Here is an 18,751-nt window from a genome sequence, read left to right on the forward strand (position 1 = left end):
ACACACACACGCGCGCACACACACACACACACACACACACGTCATTAGTATGGTACCAGTAAAGCAGGGGTAATGTGGAATAGTCAGCTTTCTCAAGTCCTGCAGTGTTGACAAGGTAGGTGTGTTTCCCCCACGTCATCAAACATGTCATTTTGACTGTTTTGGCTGTTCACATTGCTGGTAGTTGCAGTTACTGAGAAAATCCATACCGTGTAACCATGTACAACTTAACTGAATAAAACCACACAGGATCAGGGCAGAAAAACTTGACACATTCCACATTTACCCTCAAGATGGTCATGTTGATGCAATCACATGGTAATGTAGTAATACGTAACATGGTAATGTAGGTGATATCACATTGAGCAGTGGCATCAGTAATGTACGCATTAATACATTAGGAAAATGGTTTGCAATTACCATTTCTATGTCCTAATAAGACAGAAACAACGACGTCAGTAAGTGTGAACAGGGATACTGGCAGGAAGCAGCATCGCTGAACGGCGTTGTGTTGATGAAGGGTTGGGTTAAAGGTCGACTCTGCGATATTCCATCACCACAGGAAGTTGAATGAATTGATGTTTCAGCAAGACGTTTCACTCACTAGCATTTCCGCCAGGTGACACAAACGCTGCCAAGAGGTGCTTCACGCTAACCGTCCCTGCTGGTAGTCACCCCCCCATTTCAATGTCATATCGCACAACGTCACTTTAACATTGGCTTTAACTCATCCAGTGCTGATGAGTTAACAGAGTTAACATTGTAGAGTTAACAGAGTTAACATTGTAGAGTTAACATTGTAGAGTTAACATTGTAGAGTGCCAAGGGTGACTTCATTCACCAAAAATGCATAAATTATTACACACTTGGCACTTTAGGTGGTGAGTGTTGCAGAATTCTTTGGCAGTTCGTGGGTTAAAGCCACGTCTACCATCATACATTAACGTAATACTAGGAGAGGCTGGAAGAGGCGAGGTTGAGCCCCTAGGAGAGGCTGGAAGAGGCGAGGTTGAGCCCCTGGGGAGTATTCTTCACAGTGATGTCAACGGTCACATGATTTGGGCCACACCTACCTTGGGTGACTGTGGCGGACACAGGGACACTCTCCATGTCGTCTTTGACGGTGAAGACACTGACGTTGTACTCCACTCCGGGGCTCAGCTTCTCCAAAGTGCATGAGGTCTCTCCCGCCTTCACAAACTCCTCCAGCGAGTTTCCTTGCTGGCCATTGGTCGGGGAGCATGTCACTCTGTAGCCTGTGATGTCTAGTACGGGGGCGAAGGCCAGTAAGGTGCATGTTTCTATGATTTTAGAACACTTCATAAGAAGGTGCTTCAGGTAGACCTTTGAGTACTCTCTCCTAGTCATATTTTAAACCAAAGCCAAATCTGGGAGTACTTTCAGAGTCTCTTTTTATACAAAAACATCTTTGAGTACTACTTTATCTAAGCCATTAAGGTTAGCTCTCTTTTTTAAATACAAATACAAGGTCTTTGTGTACAGACCTGGTGTGCTGGCGTCAGTCCACAGAACCGTGAGCTCCCCCGTGTCTGGGTGGGACTCCAGATTCAGGTCAGTGGGTGGAGACAGAGCTGGACCGGCAGGCGGAGGGGAACAACAGGATTGTGTAAACGATAAATCACCCACCGCATTTCACAGGCTTTCACTCACTCTGACCAGCAGGCTCTGGTTTCTCAACAGAATGAGCACCAACGTCTCAAGCTTAACGGCAGGGCTAAAAAAATAAAATAATAATCATACGTCGTGTTTTCGGCCGTCTTCATTAGCAGTCGGGCTTCGCAAATCAGCAGATGACTATATCATACTGATACTATATCATACCCTATATCATACTGATACTATATCATACTGATACTATATCATACCCTATATCATACTGATACTATATCATACCCTATATCATACTGATACTATATCATACCCTATATCATACTGATACTATATCATACCCTATATCATACCCTATATCATACTGATACTATATCATACCCTATATCATATTGATACTATATCATACCCTATATCATACTGATACTATATCATACCCTATATCATACTGATACTATATCATACCCTATATCATACTGATACTATATCATACTGATACTATATCATACCCTACATCATACTGATACTATATCATACCCTATATCATACTGATACTATATCATACCCTATATCATACTGATGTGGTCCCTGAGATGTGAAACACTCATCCAGACACTGTGAGATCTGATAGTCTGCACAGCATGACTGCAATGAACTTACTTGTGACAACGCGGCCTGTGATTGGGTTGCCCTGCTCCTGGCCGTTGACGATTGGCTGGACGCTGTAGGTGTACTCCACCCCAGGGGTCAGGCCAGAGACGTAGATGCTGCCCGAGTCAGAGGTCACGTCTCTGGGGGCCTCGCCTCCCTGGCTGGGCCTCACTGTAAGCTAAGGACAGGGACACACAACACACACACGGGGGGGGGGGGGGGGGGGGGGGGCAAAGGTGAGAGGTTAGCCCTTTCCCAGGAGCACAAGAGCCGGAGAACATTCACAACTCTAGTGTGACATATTTGAACCAATAAAAGGCTGCCGTGGGGGGGGGGGCACCCTACCTTGTAGCCGACACGGGGTACAGGGCTCCAGGAGATGATGATGGAGGTGTCCGTGACATCGGTGATGAAGCGGGGGGCGTTGCCCATGGGTTGAGCTGGGGGTGGGAACAGACAGGGTCAGAGGTCAAGGCTGGTCATGGAACAGCTAGGCAGTCATGTTGAAGCCAGAGGATGTGGTTAAAGTACAACTTCTACGTTGTCCAGGAGTCATCGTCTACGTTAGAGAAGCCCCGCCCCCTACACGCCCCTCACCGGTGGTAAAGATGGCGGTGGTTCCCTTGCTCAACGTGTTGTCCTTCTCAGCGTGCAGGGTGGCAGTGTAGTCCGTGTCTGGCCGCAGGTTCAGCAGCGTGTACTGGGTCAGGCGGGAGGGCAGCCTCAGCTGTTTAGGGTTGGCGCCCTCCACGACCAGGAACAGGCGGTAGCCCGTGACACTCGCCCTGGGGGCCGACCACATCATCAGGGCGCTGTCCTCCGTCACGTTAGCGAAGCGGACACTGCCCGGGGCGTCGGGCTCTGAGGAGGTCAAAGGTCAACGCCTGGTCAGTCTGCGTGTCGATGGTTAACTCAGCAACATTTACTGACTGCATGTGTCATGAAGCTGGACTGGACAAAGTTGCCAAATTAGTTTCTGTTTTTATCCATGTGGATTTTATTTGTAGATCTAAGAGGATTGGATAGGTTGGTGGTAGGTGGTATAAGAGGATAGGTTGGTGGTAGGTGGACAGGTATAAGAGGATAGGTTGGTGGTAGGTGGTATAAGAGGATAGGTTGGTGGTAGGTGGACAGGTATAAGAGGGTAGGTTGGTGGTAGGTGGTATAAGAGGATAGGTTGGTGATAGGTGGACAGGTATAAGAGGATAGGTTGGTGGTAGGTGGTATAAGAGGATAGGTTGGTGGTAGGTGGTATAAGAGGATAGGTTGGTGGTAGGTGGTATAAGAGGATAGGTTGGTGGTAGGTGGACAGGTATAAGAGGATAGGTTGGTGGTAGGTGGACAGGTATAAGAGGGTAGGTTGGTGGTAGGTGGTATAAGAGGATAGGTTGGTGGTAGGTGGTATAAGAGGATAGGTTGGTGGTAGGTGGTATAAGAGGATAGGTTGGTGGTAGGTGGACAGGTATAAGAGGATAGGTTGGTGGTAGGTGGTATAAGAGGATAGGTTGGTGGTAGGTGGTATAAGAGGATAGGTTGGTGGTAGGTGGACAGGTATAAGAGGGTAGGTTGGTGGTAGGTGGTATAAGAGGATAGGTTGGTGGTAGGTGGTATAAGAGGATAGGTTGGTGGTAGGTGGACAGGTATAAGAGGGTAGGTTGGTGGTAGGTGGACAGGTATAAGAGGATAGGTTGGTGGTAGGTGGTATAAGAGGATAGGTTGGTGGTAGGTGGACAGGTATAAGAGGGTAGGTTGGTGGTAGGTGGTATAAGAGGATAGGTTGGTGGTAGGTGGACAGGTATAAGAGGATAGGTTGGTGGTAGGTGGACAGGTATAAGAGGGTAGGTTGGTGGTAGGTGGACAGGTATAAGAGGGTAGGTTGGTGGTAGGTGGACAGGTATAAGAGGGTAGGTTGGTGGTAGGTGGACAGGTATAAGAGGATAGGTTGGTGGTAGGTGGACAGGTATAAGAGGGTAGGTTGGTGGTAGGTGGACAGGTATAAGAGGATAGGTTGGTGGTAGGTGGACAGGTATAAGAGGATAGGTTGGTGGTAGGTGGACAGGTATAAGAGGGTAGGTTGGTGGTAGGTGGTATAAGAGGATAGGTTGGTGGTAGGTGGACAGGTATAAGAGGATAGGTTGGTGGTAGGTGGTATAAGAGGATAGGTTGGTGGTAGGTGGACAGGTATAAGAGGATAGGTTGGTGGTAGGTGGTATAAGAGGATAGGTTGGTGGTAGGTGGATAGGTATAAGCCAGGTGGCAGGTGTTACCCTCTGATAAGCTTGGTGGAATGATGATCCGATGCTTTCAAACATAACAGAGAGTCTAGGGTGCATGGACTAAGGGTCAGGGGTCAGGGTGTACTCACTGGTCATCTGCTCCCCCACCAGCGGCTGGCTCAGCCCGTCTCCCGTGACGGTGTAGATGTGGAAGCTGTACAGCGTCCCAGGCTGCAGGTTCGACACCTCGGCGTAACCGTTGGCTGTGATTGGCAACTCAATGTCCCTCTGGGGTTTCCCAGCCGGACCAACAGGGCTCACGGTGACACGGTAGCCAGACACATCGGTGGGCGGGCCGGTCCAGGTGACAGTCATCTTCACGTCAGACACCTCGAAGAACTGCAGGTCCGTGGGGGGCGGGACTTCCACTGTGGACAGGAAATAAGAAGTCACTGAACACTGTAAGTGACAAAATGAGTGTGTTCCAACCCTAACCCCAACCCTAACCCTAACCTTAACACTAACCCTAACCCCAACCCCAACACTAACCCCAACCCTAACACTAACCTTAACACTAACCCCAACCCTAACACTAACCCCAACCCCAACACTAACCCTAACACTAACCCCAACCCCAACACTAACCCTAACACTAACCCCAACCCCTGGAGAAGCATCCGACATCTCACCATAATCAATAAGCCACAACCGTGTATCAATCTACTGTGAGCAGAATCTGGGAATCTCAAACACTGACTGTGTGCAATAACAACCCTTAGTCAGAGGGACAGTGAGGAGGGATTCCAAACACACAAAGAGCACGCCCCCCAGCCACGCCCCCCCAGCCAGGGACGGGGTGACTGGGAGGGAGAGGAGACGGGTTATTTTCCTTTAGCTGTGGTGTTTGACCAGACTTGAGAGCTACAGCCAGGCAGCAGAGAGGACAGGAGCACCTGACTAAACTTAGTCTAGCCTAGCCTAGCTTAGCCTGGCCTGGCCTAGCACTATGAACCACAGAGAGATAATGGAGCCATCACATACCTGGGTTTCATGTTCAGGAGACGGGACAGAGTCAAAACAACCAGTCATCTTCTACTGACCTCAGCAGGACAGGGAGGGAGGGAGGGAGGGAGGAGGAGGAGGAGAGGTATGGGGTAGAGAGAGGGAGGGAGGAGGAGAGGTATGGGGTAGAGAGAGGGAGGGAGGAGGAGGAGGAGGAGGAGGAGAGGTATGGGGTAGAGAGGGAGGGAGGGAGGAGGAGGAGGAGGAGAGGTATGGGGTAGAGAGAGGGAGGGAGGAGGAGGAGGAGAGGTATGGGGTAGAGAGAGGGAGGGAGGAGGAGGAGAGGTATGGGGTAGAGAGGGAGGGAGGGAGGGAGGGAGGGAGGAGGAGGAGAGGTATGGGGTAGAGAGAGGGAGGGAGGAGGAGGAGGAGAGGTATGGGGTAGAGAGAGGGAGGGAGGAGGAGGAGGAGAGGTATGGGGTAGAGAGAGGGAGGGAGGAGGAGGAGGAGAGGTATGGGGTAGAGAGAGGGAGGGAGGAGGAGGAGGAGAGGTATGGGGTAGAGAGGGAGGGAGGAGGAGGAGAGGTATGGGGTAGAGAGGGAGGGAGGGAAAGAGAGGGGGGGTGAGGGTGGAAGAGAGAGAGGGAGGTAAAGAGACACTAACACACACACAGTGTACCTGGCAGTGGATCTCCAGCAGTGTTGACCTGTACAAAGACAGGCTCACTCTCCAGACTGTCCTCCACAGCATAGATGCTGATGTTGTACAGCAGGCCAGGTCGGAGGTCGCTCAGGGTCACAGATGTGGCCGTGTCAGGCAGGGTGAGCTCTGTGCTGCTGCCCTCTATGGATGGGGTGTAGACCACACGGTAGCCTGGGACACACACACACACATCACTGAGTTAACTCACCAAGGGGGAATAAAGTCGCCCAAACTGTCATCATTCTAGAGCGCCAAGGGTGACTTTATTTCCCAATGCATAAATGATGATGCTTCATTTTGTAGCCAATCAAAGTATTGTTGCTAGGTAAACACCACAGAACACTCAGGGTCCAACTGGGATTGGATGGAGGTGTACTCACCAGTGATGGGGGCCAGGGGCTTATCCCAGCTCACCACGATGGAGGTCTCCCCCACCTCGTCTACCTCATGGTCAGAGGGGGCGTCAGGAGCTGTAGGGCAGGAGGAGGGAGGGAGGGAGGGAGGGAGGAGGGGAGGAGGGAGGAGGAGAGAGGAAGAGGGAGGAGGAGGGAGCGAGGGAGGGAGGGAGGGAGGAGGGAAGGAGGGAGGAGGGAGGAAGAGGGAAGGAGGAGAGAGGAAGAGGGAAGGAGGAGAGAGGAGGGAGGAAGAGGGAAGGAGGAGAGAGGAGGGAGGAGGGAGGAAGAGGGAGGAGGAGGGAGCAAGGAAGGAGGAGAGAGGAGGGAGGAAGAGGGAAGGAGGAAGAGGGAAGGAGGAGAGAGGAGGAGGGAGGAAGAGGGAGGAGGGAAGGAGGAGGGAGGAAGAGGGAGGAGGGAAGGAGGAGAGAGGAGGAGGGAGGAAGAGGGAGGAGGGAAGGAGGAGAGAGGAGGAGGGAGGAAGAGGGAGGAGGGAAGGAGGAGAGAGGAGGAGGGAGGAAGAGGGAGGAGGGAAGGAGGAGAGAGGAAGAGAGGAGGAGGGAGGAGGGAGGAAGAGGGAGGAGGGGTCAAACAAATACTGTAAGAGAACGAGGAAGAACGATCGAGTGAGTGTGTGTGTATGTGTGCATATATATACATATGTGTGTATGTGTGTGTTTGTTTATATGTATGTGTGTATGTGTGTGTTTGTTTATATGTATGTGTGTGTGTGTTTGTTTATATGTATGTATGTGTGTGTGTTTGTTTATATGTATGTATGTGTGTGTGTGTGTTTGTTTATATGTATGTATGTGTGTGTTTGTTTATATGTATGTGTGTGTGTGTGTTTGTTTATATGTATGTATGTGTGTGTGTTTGTTTATATGTATGTGTGTATGTGTGTGTTTGTTTATATGTATGTGTGTGTGTTTGTGTTTGTTTATATGTATGTATGTGTGTGTGTGTGTTTGTTTATATGTATGTATGTGTGTGTTTGTTTATATGTATGTATGTGTGTGTGTTTGTTTATATGTATGTGTGTGTGTGTGTGTTTGTTTATATGTATGTGTGTGTGTGTGTGTGTGTTTGTTTATATGTATGTATGTGTATGTGTGTGTTTGTTTATATGTATGTGTGTGTTTGTTTATATGTATGTGTGTGTTTGTTTATATGTATGTGTGTGTGTGTGTGTGTTTGTTTATATGCATGTATGTGTGTGTGTGTGTGTTTGTTTATATGTATGTATGTGTATGTGTGTTTGTTTATATGTATGTATGTGTGTGTGTGTGTGTGTACTCACCAGTGGTCTGAGAGGTAGTGAGGATGAGGTTGGGTTCTCCGGCAGGAAGGACCTCGTACACGTTGACGGTGTACTTCCTCCCAGGAAGCAGCTCATTAATATTCACAGAGGTAGCCGTGTGGGGGAGATCTGATTGGACAAACACTCATATGTTATGACATCATTCCCACGTGGAGGGAGGTTGGTTTAAACTAAATGGGTGTTTAGTTTGATCAGAATATATATACAGGGTTGGTTTAAATGGAGAGTCAAGGGTCATTAAATCAAGAATTTAGAGTCCTGGAAAACTGCGCCATAAACTACATCAGTCAGTCAGTTCATTAACTTTCCCTCAACACCCAGACATACACCATTTCATACTTCTGATTTATGATTCATAAACATTTTCATTTTTCATTTAATAAAAAAATTCAATAAAGTTTCTTCCTTCCTCCAGCACTGCTGATGGCCCGTGTTCTTCTGGAAGGTTCTACCTACGATGACTGTTGAATAGTCGATTCACTTACTGAGACAAATGTACTTATCGTCTGTCGCTTTGTAAAAAAGTGTCTGTTAAATGACAAAAATGAAAATGAAATGACATTTTCATCAACTTCCATAACAGGAAGTGTGACTGACCGAGCACCATGGGCTGTCCTCCCTGCTCGCTCAGGGTTAGGGTTAGGGTCAGGGTTAGGGTCAGGGTTAGGGTCAGGGTCAGGGTCAGGGTCAGGGTCAGGGTCAGGGTCAGTGTGACTGACCGAGCACCATGGGCTGTCCTCCCTGCTCGCTCAGCTCGTACTCCACCCTGAAGCCAGACACCGTGTCCGAGGCCGACACCCAGGAGATGACGAAGCTGCTGGACGTGATCTCCGTCACAGACTCAGAGGTGTCCACCATGGGGGGGGGCTGGGTGGTCTCGCCCTCAGAGGTGGCCACTGCAGGACGGGGAAGACACGGTGAGATTCAGCCAGTAGCGGCTAACAACAGTTAGCGGTTAGCAGCTAACAACAGCAGTTAGTGAGGATGGATAATAATATATATAACATAACAAACAGAACCAAAGTGTGCACTGAAGTCGGTCCTCATCCATTGACTGTGATTTTGTCATTTGGGTGAACTATGACTTCAAGGTTGTGTTCTCTGGCGTTCCAGCTTTATCATGCTGAGTTAGCAGCAAGGTCTTCACACCAGACTCTCTGGGTGACAAAGCTTCTTCATCTGCTGCCCTTCGCCTGTGGAAGTCTCTCCCCTCCATGTCAGAGCTGCTGACAGGGTTCACTCTTAAGACCTTGTTAAAGTATGGTGTGGTATGGTATGGTATGGTATGGTATGGTAGTGTATGGTGTGGTATGGTATGGTAATGTATGGTATGGTATGGTAGTGTATGGTATGGTATGGTAGTGTATGGTATGGTATGGTATGGTAGTGTATGGTATGGTAGTGTATGGTAGTGTATGGTATGGTAGTGTATGGTATGGTATGGTAGTGTATGGTATGGTAGTGTATGATATGGTATGGTATGGTATGGTAGTGTATGATATGGTATGGTAGTGTATGATATGGTATGGTATGGTAGTGTATGATATGGTATGGTATGGTAGTGTATGGTAGTGTATGGTATGGTAGTGTATGGTATGGTAGTGTATGGTATGGTATGGTAGTGTAGTGTATGGTAGTGTATGGTAGTGTATGGTATGGTATGGTATGGTATGGTATGGTAGTGTAGTGTATGGTATGGTATGGTATGGTATGGTATGGTATGGTAGTGTATGGTATGGTATGGTATGGTATGGTAGTGTAGTGTATGGTATGGTATGGTATGGTAGTTCTGTGACTGTCCTACATTTTTATTTTCATATGTTTGACATGTAAAGTGCTTTGAGTCCATGAGAAAGCGCTGCACAGATTGGGTGTATTCTGACCACTCACAGGAGCCGTAGGTGGTGGTGAAGTCAAACCGGGTCACCTCGCGGCGTCCAAATCGGAGGACGCTGATCAGCTGACCCTCGTAGGTGAGGCCGGGCTTGAGGCCGGCGATGGTGTAGGAGTTGAGGTGGCCGGGGATGTTCACCTCTCTCCAGGCGTTACGAGTGTTTTTCTGGAGGCAAGAGAGGACGAAAACAAGGTAAGTATCAATTCAGATTCATTAAATGATTATTAACATTCCTGATTTTAAACAGTAATAATTGTATGTGTCACGCTTTTCAGACATTACGTTCAAAACAGGTGACAACACACGGTGAAAACTAATAGACAATACAAAATGGCAGCATGTCCATGTCTTGGTAATTCAGTGGTGTTCATATGGGCCACGGCCCAAGCTGCCCACCTGTCTCCACTTGAGGATGTACTGTGTGATATGGGCAGAGGGGGGGGCGTTCCACTGGATGGGGTGGGAGTTGGGTTGGTTCCCTGACTCTGTGATGATCACCTGGACAGGACGGTTCCCACCTGGACCAGAATAGAAGGTATATCAGTGTTGAAACAACATAAGCAACAGCAAAAACACAGCAAAAACCGTTTTGGTCTTTCGAGTATATTTTTCATTCACAAATGCCATACTTCTATTACACTTCAAGGTATCTGAACAGCATTTTTGAGAATCAAAGTGAAATAATCCTTAACAGAAAAAAGAAGTTGGAGTCTAAACTTGAAGTGGATCCAAATATCAGGCATTTTCACAAGCACCCAGCTCTACAAATGGTTAGTTCTACATCAGGAGTGAAAAGCCCTGCAGTAGTTTCTTGGACTGAACAGGCAAAGAAAAACTAACACATATCTGTGAGATTCCTGCCAGTTACAGCAGCCAGAGAGAGAACCAGGGTCTCTCCTACACTGAAAATACTTCATTTGGACAAAATGGAAGCTGTGTTACACAATCTAGACGGCAACAGCCAAGTACACTGCAATGAGGGCCAATGTAGCATGTTTCGCTAAACGGATAATCTGATTACTTCATGATACAAACAGTCATATTCCAAAAATACTACTTCCCAAATCCTGACCATTGAAACTTTAATTTCTCTAAAGACCCAAACTCTTCAAGCTTTACTTTCTGAAAATTGAAAACAAACTTATCAAAACCTCCAAGCAAGTGGATTTTTTTAACAGCTAACCCAATAGCTAACCCTCAACACAATCTGGTCTCAATTTCTTTCAATTACGGTTCCTGAAGCCCACTGACTGGAGCTTTTATACAGCATTTAAATCCCACTTGAGTCTGCAGTGTTCTCCGCCAGCCAACGCCATGTTAGCCCATTCCCATTCCCAGCCAGATCACAGCTGGATGCTATTAAGTCAAGTTATTGCACAGGGGTGCCCTCCATCCATCCCTCCATCCATCCCTCCATCCATCCCTCCATCCATCCCTCCATCCATCCCTCCATCCTCATCCACAACATACGCCTAGAATGGTTCGTGCATTCGTTGGAGAACCTTTATCAAGCAACGGTTTGTCTCTGCTTACTAAGAACAAAACAGCCAAGGTGGGAATTTAACACAAGCACATTTCCAGGGCTGTCATGGAGGACAAGGTTGGGTTAGGGTTAGGGTTAGGGTTAATGTAACTAGCTGTTAGGGTTATTTCCAGGGCTGTCATGGAGGACAAGGTTGAGAAAAATCAGACAAATTAAACTATTCCATGATTACTTCTTCTCACACCATCTCAAGATCAACAACATCTCAAGTTCTCCATTTTGAGCTTGTTAGCTGAAACGCTGAGGTGGGGGAGGGGGACTGGCTCAGTGGCTCCTGCTGACATGAGAGAGGAACTTCAGTCAGCACCTCTGGAGGCAGCACTGCAAGCTAGCTAACCACACCTCTGGAGCTATCACCGCTAGCTAGCTAACAACTGACACCACCTCTGGAGGTAGCACCACATGCTAACACCACCTCTGGAGGTAGCACCGCTAGCTAGCTAACAAGAAAGGACCTTAGGAGGAAGTGTGTGTGTGTGTGTGTGTGTGTGTGTGTGTGTGTGTGTGTGTGTGTGTGTGTGTGTGTGTTTCCTCCTCTCTGCTGCACTTCAAAGACAAGTTGTGAACAAAGTCCTTAACAGATGTGAGGCCAACCGGAGGGGCAGGTTTAATAACTTAATTACCCCGGCTGCTTTTCTGCTCCATTAAAAGAGCGTGAGGGTGTTCTGGAGAGAAAGCACAGGGGAAACTTCTTGTATATCTGTCACGCAGAGGGCTTAGCAACAGAGGAGAAAACACATGTTACTCTATTAGAGAGTAAAAAACTAAAAACCATTCTTCATCCTTGTCATGCAGGCCTACCATGAATAATGAACCCAGTCCCAAGTTCCCAGACCCAGTCTACTCCCGTCAGATATCTGTTCATCTGGAGATGATTCTAGTACTATGATTCTCTGCAGCATATTGCTAAGACCGATCCTCTCCAACGCATGAATATATGACTTTAAAGAGAATATATTTACCAGGGAAGGACTGCTGGGGCTCACAGCTGAGCTCTCCGATGCCGTTGCCATAGCAGTAACACTTGTACATGATGCCATGGATCATCTTGTCCCATGATTGGCCGATCTGGTAGAAGGTTCTAGTCTCCGGCTCCTGGCATTGGTCTGAGAACAGGACATAAACACCGTCAACCTCCTAAATCTAACCAATTAATACGCAAAAACAATCAAATAATAACGTTTCTTCCTTCCTCCAGCACTGTGACTGCTGACTGCTCGTGTTCTCCTGAAGGTTCTACTGATGATGATGATGTTTAGTTGATTCACTAACTGAGACTAATGTACTTATTGTAAGTCGCTTTGGAAAAAAGTGTCTGTTAAATGACTTAAATATAAAAATGTAATGTAATCTCATTTATTGATACAATGATTATCCATCTTCCCCGGTCTCATCCTAGTCATGTAAAACGTCTCGAGGGGGTAAATGACACCAAAAGCAAAATGACTTGTTTCTATGAAAATGATTGGTTTATGAACGCACCAATGGCATCACACTTCCAGCGGCCGCGGCCCTGGCCGAAGCAGGTGCAGTTCATCATGTAGCCTTCCTCATGCCTCCTGGTGAAGGTCTGGTTCACCTCGTAGGTCAGACTGTCCACGATACACTGGTCTGTGGCAGGAAGACATCACCAGGTTTTATTAGCCATGCAATTCATCTAAATCAACTGCTGGAATGTGAGAGAGAGAGAATCCAGAGAGACGCTCCCCATAATGACAACATCAGTCAAAACAACGAGGGATCATTTCATCCTCTTTTTCCTCCCCGTTTCCTCCAGATCTTAGGCCATGGCGGCGGCTCACCTTTGAGCTGGGAGTAAGGGTTAGGGCTAGGGTTAGTCACCTTTGAGCTGGGAGTAAGGGTTAGGGCTAGGGTTAGTCACCTTTGAGCTGGGAGTAAGGGTTAGGGCTAGGGTTAGTCACCTTTGAGCTGGGAGTAAGGGTTAGGGCTAGGGTTAGTCACCTTTGAGCTGGGAGTAAGGGTTAGGGTTAGGGTTAGGGCTAGGGTTAGTCACCTTTGAGCTGGGAGTAAGGGTTAGGGCTAGGGTTAGGGTTAGGGTTAGGGCTAGTCACCTTTGAGCTGGGAGTAAGGGTTAGGGCTAGGGTTAGGGTTAGGGTAAGGGTTAGGGCTAGGGCTAGTCACCTTTGAGCTGGGAGTAAGGGTTAGGGTTAGGGTTAGGGCTAGGGCTAGTCACCTTTGAGCTGGGAGTAAGGGTTAGGGTTAGGGTTAGGGCTAGGGTTAGGGTTAGGGCTAGGGTTAGGGTTAGGGCTAGGGTTAGTCACCTTTGAGCTGGGAGTAAGGGTTAGGGCTAGGGTTAGGGTTAGGGTAAGGGTTAGGGCTAGGGTTAGGGTTAGGGTTAGTCACCTTTGAGCTGGGAGTAAGCGATGCAACTCCACTCTCCACGCCCGTTCCCCACGCAGGTGCAGCGCATCATGTGACCCAGGACGTCGTGCCGTTTGTCCCACTGGTCGCCCACGCGGTACATCACGCCCTCGCTGGTGGTACACACCTCCTCGTGGGCTGCGGGAACGCAACAGAGCTTACAAATACAATACTGTATAGTTATAATAAGTACAGTAAGGTGGAATATATCCATAGTACATTACAGTATGGTAGAGTATGGTACAGTATGGTAGAGTACGGTACAGTATGGTAGAGTACGGTAGAGTATGGTAGAGTATGGTACAGTATGGTAGAGTACGGTAGAGTATGGTAGAGCAACAGAGAAATTCAAATGTTGTCGGTTGGAAGACAGACGTCCATGTGTACCTACTGTACTAGCTCCTACTGTACTAGCTCCTACTGTACTAGCTCCTACTAGACTAGCTCCTACTGTACTAGCTGCTACTGTACTAGCTCCTACTGTACTAGCTCCTACTAGACTAGCTGCTACTGTACTAGCTCCTACTGTACTAGCTGCTACTAGACTAGCTGCTACTGTACTAGCTCCTACTAGACTAGCTGCTACTGTACTAGCTCCTACTGTACTAGCTCCTACTGTACTAGCTCCTACTAGACTAGCTGCTACTGTACTAGCTCCTACTAGACTAGCTCCTACTGTACTAGCTCCTACTGTACTAGCTGCTACTGTACTAGCTGCTACTGTACTAGCTCCTACTGTACTAGCTCCTACTAGACTAGCTGCTACTGTACTAGCTCCTACTAGACTAGCTCCTACTGTACTAGCTCCTACTGTACTAGCTGCTACTGTACTAGCTGCATTACCTAGAGGTGTCACTGGGCCTTTGAAAGTTGCCCAACTCATTAAAAGGAGTTTGTATGGAGATAGATAGATGGAGAGATGGAGAGAGAGATAGATAGAGAGATAGATAGAGAGATAGAGAGAGAGAGAGAGAGAGAGAGAGAGAGTGTGGAGGGGTTGATGGAGCTGACTGCAGCTGTTCTGGTGCACAGCCAGGCCCTTTCTCTGCCAGGCAGGAGGTGGATTGGGGCTGGAGGGTCTGCGTCTGCGTCTGGGTCTGGGTCTAGCCTGGGTCTGGGTCTGGGCCTGACCTGGTCTGGCCTGGCCAGCTGTGAGGCCACAGTCACCATTACCTCTTTATAGCCAATCAGACGGCTGTTTCACATGGTAATTACTGGCACTTACCCTCCCTAACAGGTCAGTATGTTAAACAGCGCTGAGAATCACCAGTGACCCTTAACGCCTAACAGCTATACGGCCGCGTACAAACACAAACAAACAGCGAGAGATTGAGGCTGTGGTGCATTGTGGGAGGGAGAGCTGGGAACCAGTTCAGATCCCACACTGCTGCTCTCTGTTGCTGTGAACACTGGCGTTTGCATTTCAAGTCCCCTGTTTGCTTTGAATGTCCCTTTCAAGCAGCTAATGTAAATCAAAGGACCCCCTCCCGGGTGTAGACCACTCCACCCTGACTGACACCGTGGTGACAGAACGGCACCTTGATGGTCAGATAGTGACAGAGTGATCACCTGTGTTAATGTCTCAGTGGGGGGTCTCACCCTGCATAGACGCCTCAGCATGTAACGTCAATTACAACATGATGATTGCACAGGGTGATATGCTGTGTGTGTGTGTGTGTGTGTGTGTGCATCCATGAAAGTGACCCCAAAGCTCATACACTGGTAGCATAAGGAAACAAAAAGACAAAACGGACACATCTGTGTGTGTGTGTGTGTGTGTGTGTAATACAAATATGTAAAAAAACAAAAAAACAACAATAATCAATGGTAAAAATGGTAGACCTCTGTGTGAGGACTCACCGGCCAATGGTAGAGCTCTGTGTGAGGACTCACCGGCCAATGGTAGAGCTCTGTGTGAGGACTCACCGGCCAATGGTAGAGCTCTGTGTGAGGACTCACCGGCCAATGGTAGAGCTCTGTGTGAGGACTCACCGGCCAATGGTAGAGCTCCGTGTGAGGACTCACCGGCCATGGGGCAGAAGCCAAAGCGCTGTTCTCCGTCGTAGTTAAGGGTCGTTCCGCACCACTTCATGCCGTCACGGCGACCGTCTGCGGTGCAGTCTGTGTAGTTACGGCCGTTATAGATGAACGGGAACCGGCACAGCGCGCCGTTGGAGTTACCGCCTCTGGTCGTCACCATCACTGGGACACAACAACAACAATCACATATTTGGGAGAACTGTCATTTGGGTGAACTATTTTTTTAAATATCTAGGGCTAGTTTCTAAAATCCAGATTATAAACCCATTCATGGACTAAAAACCCCCTCAGGAGAACTGGTTCTGGTCCAGGAGTAGACCTAGACCTTCTCTGGGTGGAAGAAAACCAAACTGAACTGAAAGCCTCACCGTTCTTCTCGGTACAGAAGGAGTACTTCTGCTCCGTGTCGTAGTCTGAGGCGATGGAGCACCACAGCTGTCCGTCGGGCCGGCCGTCCGAGGTGCAGGAGTAGTAGGTCTTCCCCATGTAGACGAAGGGAAAAACGCAGGGCTGGCCCCCCGAGTTCCCCCCGTACACCGGGGCCGGACCCTCTGCAGACACAACACAACCCTTCATTCACACCCCTGCTTTTAAATGGACGTCAACAACTGAAAAGTTGATTTACTATCAAATAAATACCATGAATAAAATGCATCAATAAACTGAAATGCATCAATAAATTCATTAAATAACCAATTAATTAAGAAATCCATGCAAGTTCCGTGGCAGAGGTTATGCAGTGTGTGTTGGATAGAGACACTGGGGGGGGCATCTGAACTGACCCCACTCCTCACAGCTGACTCCATTCCCCAGGCAGGTACAGAGCATCTGCTTGCTGCCCTGGCTCCTGATCCAACGCATGCCCAGGGCATAGGCCACGCCCGCGCCCGTCTGACACGCCCCTTCCTGCGCCAGCTCCGGCAGCTGGGCCATCTCGGGTTCGTAGACCGCCGGCTGGATGTTTGTGATCACCCGCGACCCTGTGCCTACATCACACACACACACACACACACGACAAAATGGTGTCAGATAAACCTTGAAAATGCATGGATTTGGTTGACTGGTTTTCTATTCTTCTTGCTTTGAAAGTCTAGATAGCCTGTTTCCAGGTCTGTATGTCCTTTAGCCATTACCTATCTATCTGTCATGACACACCAGGACTACACACACACCAGGACCAGCTACACACACACCAGGACTACACACACACACAGAGGGCTACACACACACACCAGGACCAGGGCTGCTGAAAGTCCCAAAGGATCCAAAAACAGAATCAGTATGTTTTTAATGTTAGCAGAGACTTGTAATTAGAGTGCTGTCCCGTCCCACCACACCACAGTCTCTCCCTCCCTCCCTCCCTCCCTCCTTCTCCCTCTCTCTAGGGAGAGATGAGTCTTCCAGGGTCTCACCCCACACCACAGAGAGGGAGGGAGGGAGGGAGGAGTCTCACCCAGGCCAGTGGTGTGAAGCGATGCATGCCTCTCACACTTCCACTCCCCGCGGCCGTTCCCGGTGCACAGACACTGCAGCAGGTGCCCGCGGGCGTCTGTCTTGGTCCACGTGTCTCCGATCCGATAGGACGTCAGAGTGTCCTGGTCATTACAGCGGTCTGTAGGGAGGGTCAGGAGAGACGTTATTCTGTAGTTCAGTTTGACATCGACAGACATGACCGACCAGGGTTTGAACCTGGGTCGTCTGCACAAGACTGTGTTAGTTAGCCCACCGAGCTTAAGCCCAGGTATTGGCTCAGGGTGCTGTTGCAGGCATGATGCAGTGAAACCACCTCTTGCTACATGAAACCTAGTTTTTACACAACTTCACATAATGACTTGTCATTAAAGATATCATGTCAAGTGAGTGGTATCAGATCTGGCAAGGCTTCGCACCCACAGACAATTAAAATTCTTCACCAACATAAGCTCAAGTTTCCCTTCATTAAGCTGTTCCCATTCCCTCTGCCTCCAGCGAGTCAGACCTCCCGCCTCCAGCGAGTCAGACCTCCAGCCTCCAGCATGGAGCTGCCTCCCTCTTTAGAGGCTCATTAAAATGGGATCCAGCTGGACAGAGGGGCAGAGGGAGTGTGTGTGTGTGTGTGTGTGTGTGTGTGTGTGTGTGTTCTGGCTGTTAGAAGACTTAGTGGTTAAGAATGTGGACCAGCTGTGTGGTCTTGTGGTAGCCGTACTTCTGGAGGTGCAGGTGATGCGCCCGCTGCCTTCCCCCAGACAGGTACAGTCCACCACCATCCAGCCCTGGTACGGCTTCTCCCACGTCTCGCCCACCACGTAGGAAGTGCCCGCCGCGTTGTCATAGCAACGCTCCGCTGTGGACGGACGGAAAGTGGAGGGAGGAGGAGGGGGGGGGGGGGGTTAAGAGATTTCTATAAAGGTTGGGTTTTAACAGCTATGAATGAACTTGGTCCAGGTTGTTGCGGTTCTTGCCGATGCTTACAGACAGGCTTGCAGGTCCACTCTCCCTTCCCATTGCCAAGGCAAACACACTCCAGCATGTAGCTCCCCGTGTCGTGTGGTCTCCGCCATGTATCCCCAATCTTATAAGACTGACCTCCCTCATGGCAACGGTCTGACACACACACACACACACACACACACACACACACACACACACACACACACACACACACACACACATTAACCAACCGGCCAACTAGCCACAAACAGCTGCAAAACTCTAGGTTTTAATGTGCTGTGAGATTAAACCGGCCCACTCACTGGCGATGGTACAGCTGATCTTCCCTCGGCCAGAGCCGATGCACGTACAGTCCCAGATCATCCCCTCCTTGGGCCGTTCGTACGTCTCACCCACGCGATAGGACTTAGCATTCAGTTTGTCATAACACGTCTCCTCATCTGGAAGGTATATTTGGGACAGATGATGGACTTGTGTATTCAACATACATGTATTCAACTTCTAGTTTTTCTACATAAGAAAGAATGAAGCAAGCCATTGAAATCAGT

At 48.8% G+C, this 18,751-nt stretch overlaps 1 protein-coding gene across 1 annotated transcript in view; it reads right to left on the reverse strand.

Annotated features, from left to right (window-relative positions):
• The window catches only part of fn1a (fibronectin 1a), a gene marked incomplete at its 5' end in the record, with an annotated part of 33,406 nt that overhangs the window by 14,016 nt on the left and 639 nt on the right, over positions 1 to 18,751 (reverse strand). The window contains 22 exon segments of the mRNA XM_083682391.1: positions 1,074 to 1,265; positions 1,506 to 1,592; positions 2,290 to 2,458; positions 2,626 to 2,720; positions 2,878 to 3,141; positions 4,646 to 4,924; positions 6,178 to 6,372; positions 6,582 to 6,671; positions 7,894 to 8,022; positions 8,634 to 8,810; positions 9,805 to 9,973; positions 10,205 to 10,326; positions 12,314 to 12,457; positions 12,834 to 12,962; positions 13,716 to 13,871; positions 15,759 to 15,935; positions 16,142 to 16,324; positions 16,556 to 16,759; positions 17,227 to 17,385; positions 17,959 to 18,096; positions 18,225 to 18,356; positions 18,506 to 18,643. Of these exon segments, the coding sequence (XP_083538517.1) occupies positions 1,074 to 1,265; positions 1,506 to 1,592; positions 2,290 to 2,458; positions 2,626 to 2,720; positions 2,878 to 3,141; positions 4,646 to 4,924; positions 6,178 to 6,372; positions 6,582 to 6,671; positions 7,894 to 8,022; positions 8,634 to 8,810; positions 9,805 to 9,973; positions 10,205 to 10,326; positions 12,314 to 12,457; positions 12,834 to 12,962; positions 13,716 to 13,871; positions 15,759 to 15,935; positions 16,142 to 16,324; positions 16,556 to 16,759; positions 17,227 to 17,385; positions 17,959 to 18,096; positions 18,225 to 18,356; positions 18,506 to 18,643 (3,528 nt within the window).

Source organism: Argentina silus (assembly GCF_951799395.1).
Source record: "Argentina silus genome assembly, chromosome: 12".
Taxonomy (NCBI): domain Eukaryota; kingdom Metazoa; phylum Chordata; class Actinopteri; order Argentiniformes; family Argentinidae; genus Argentina; species Argentina silus.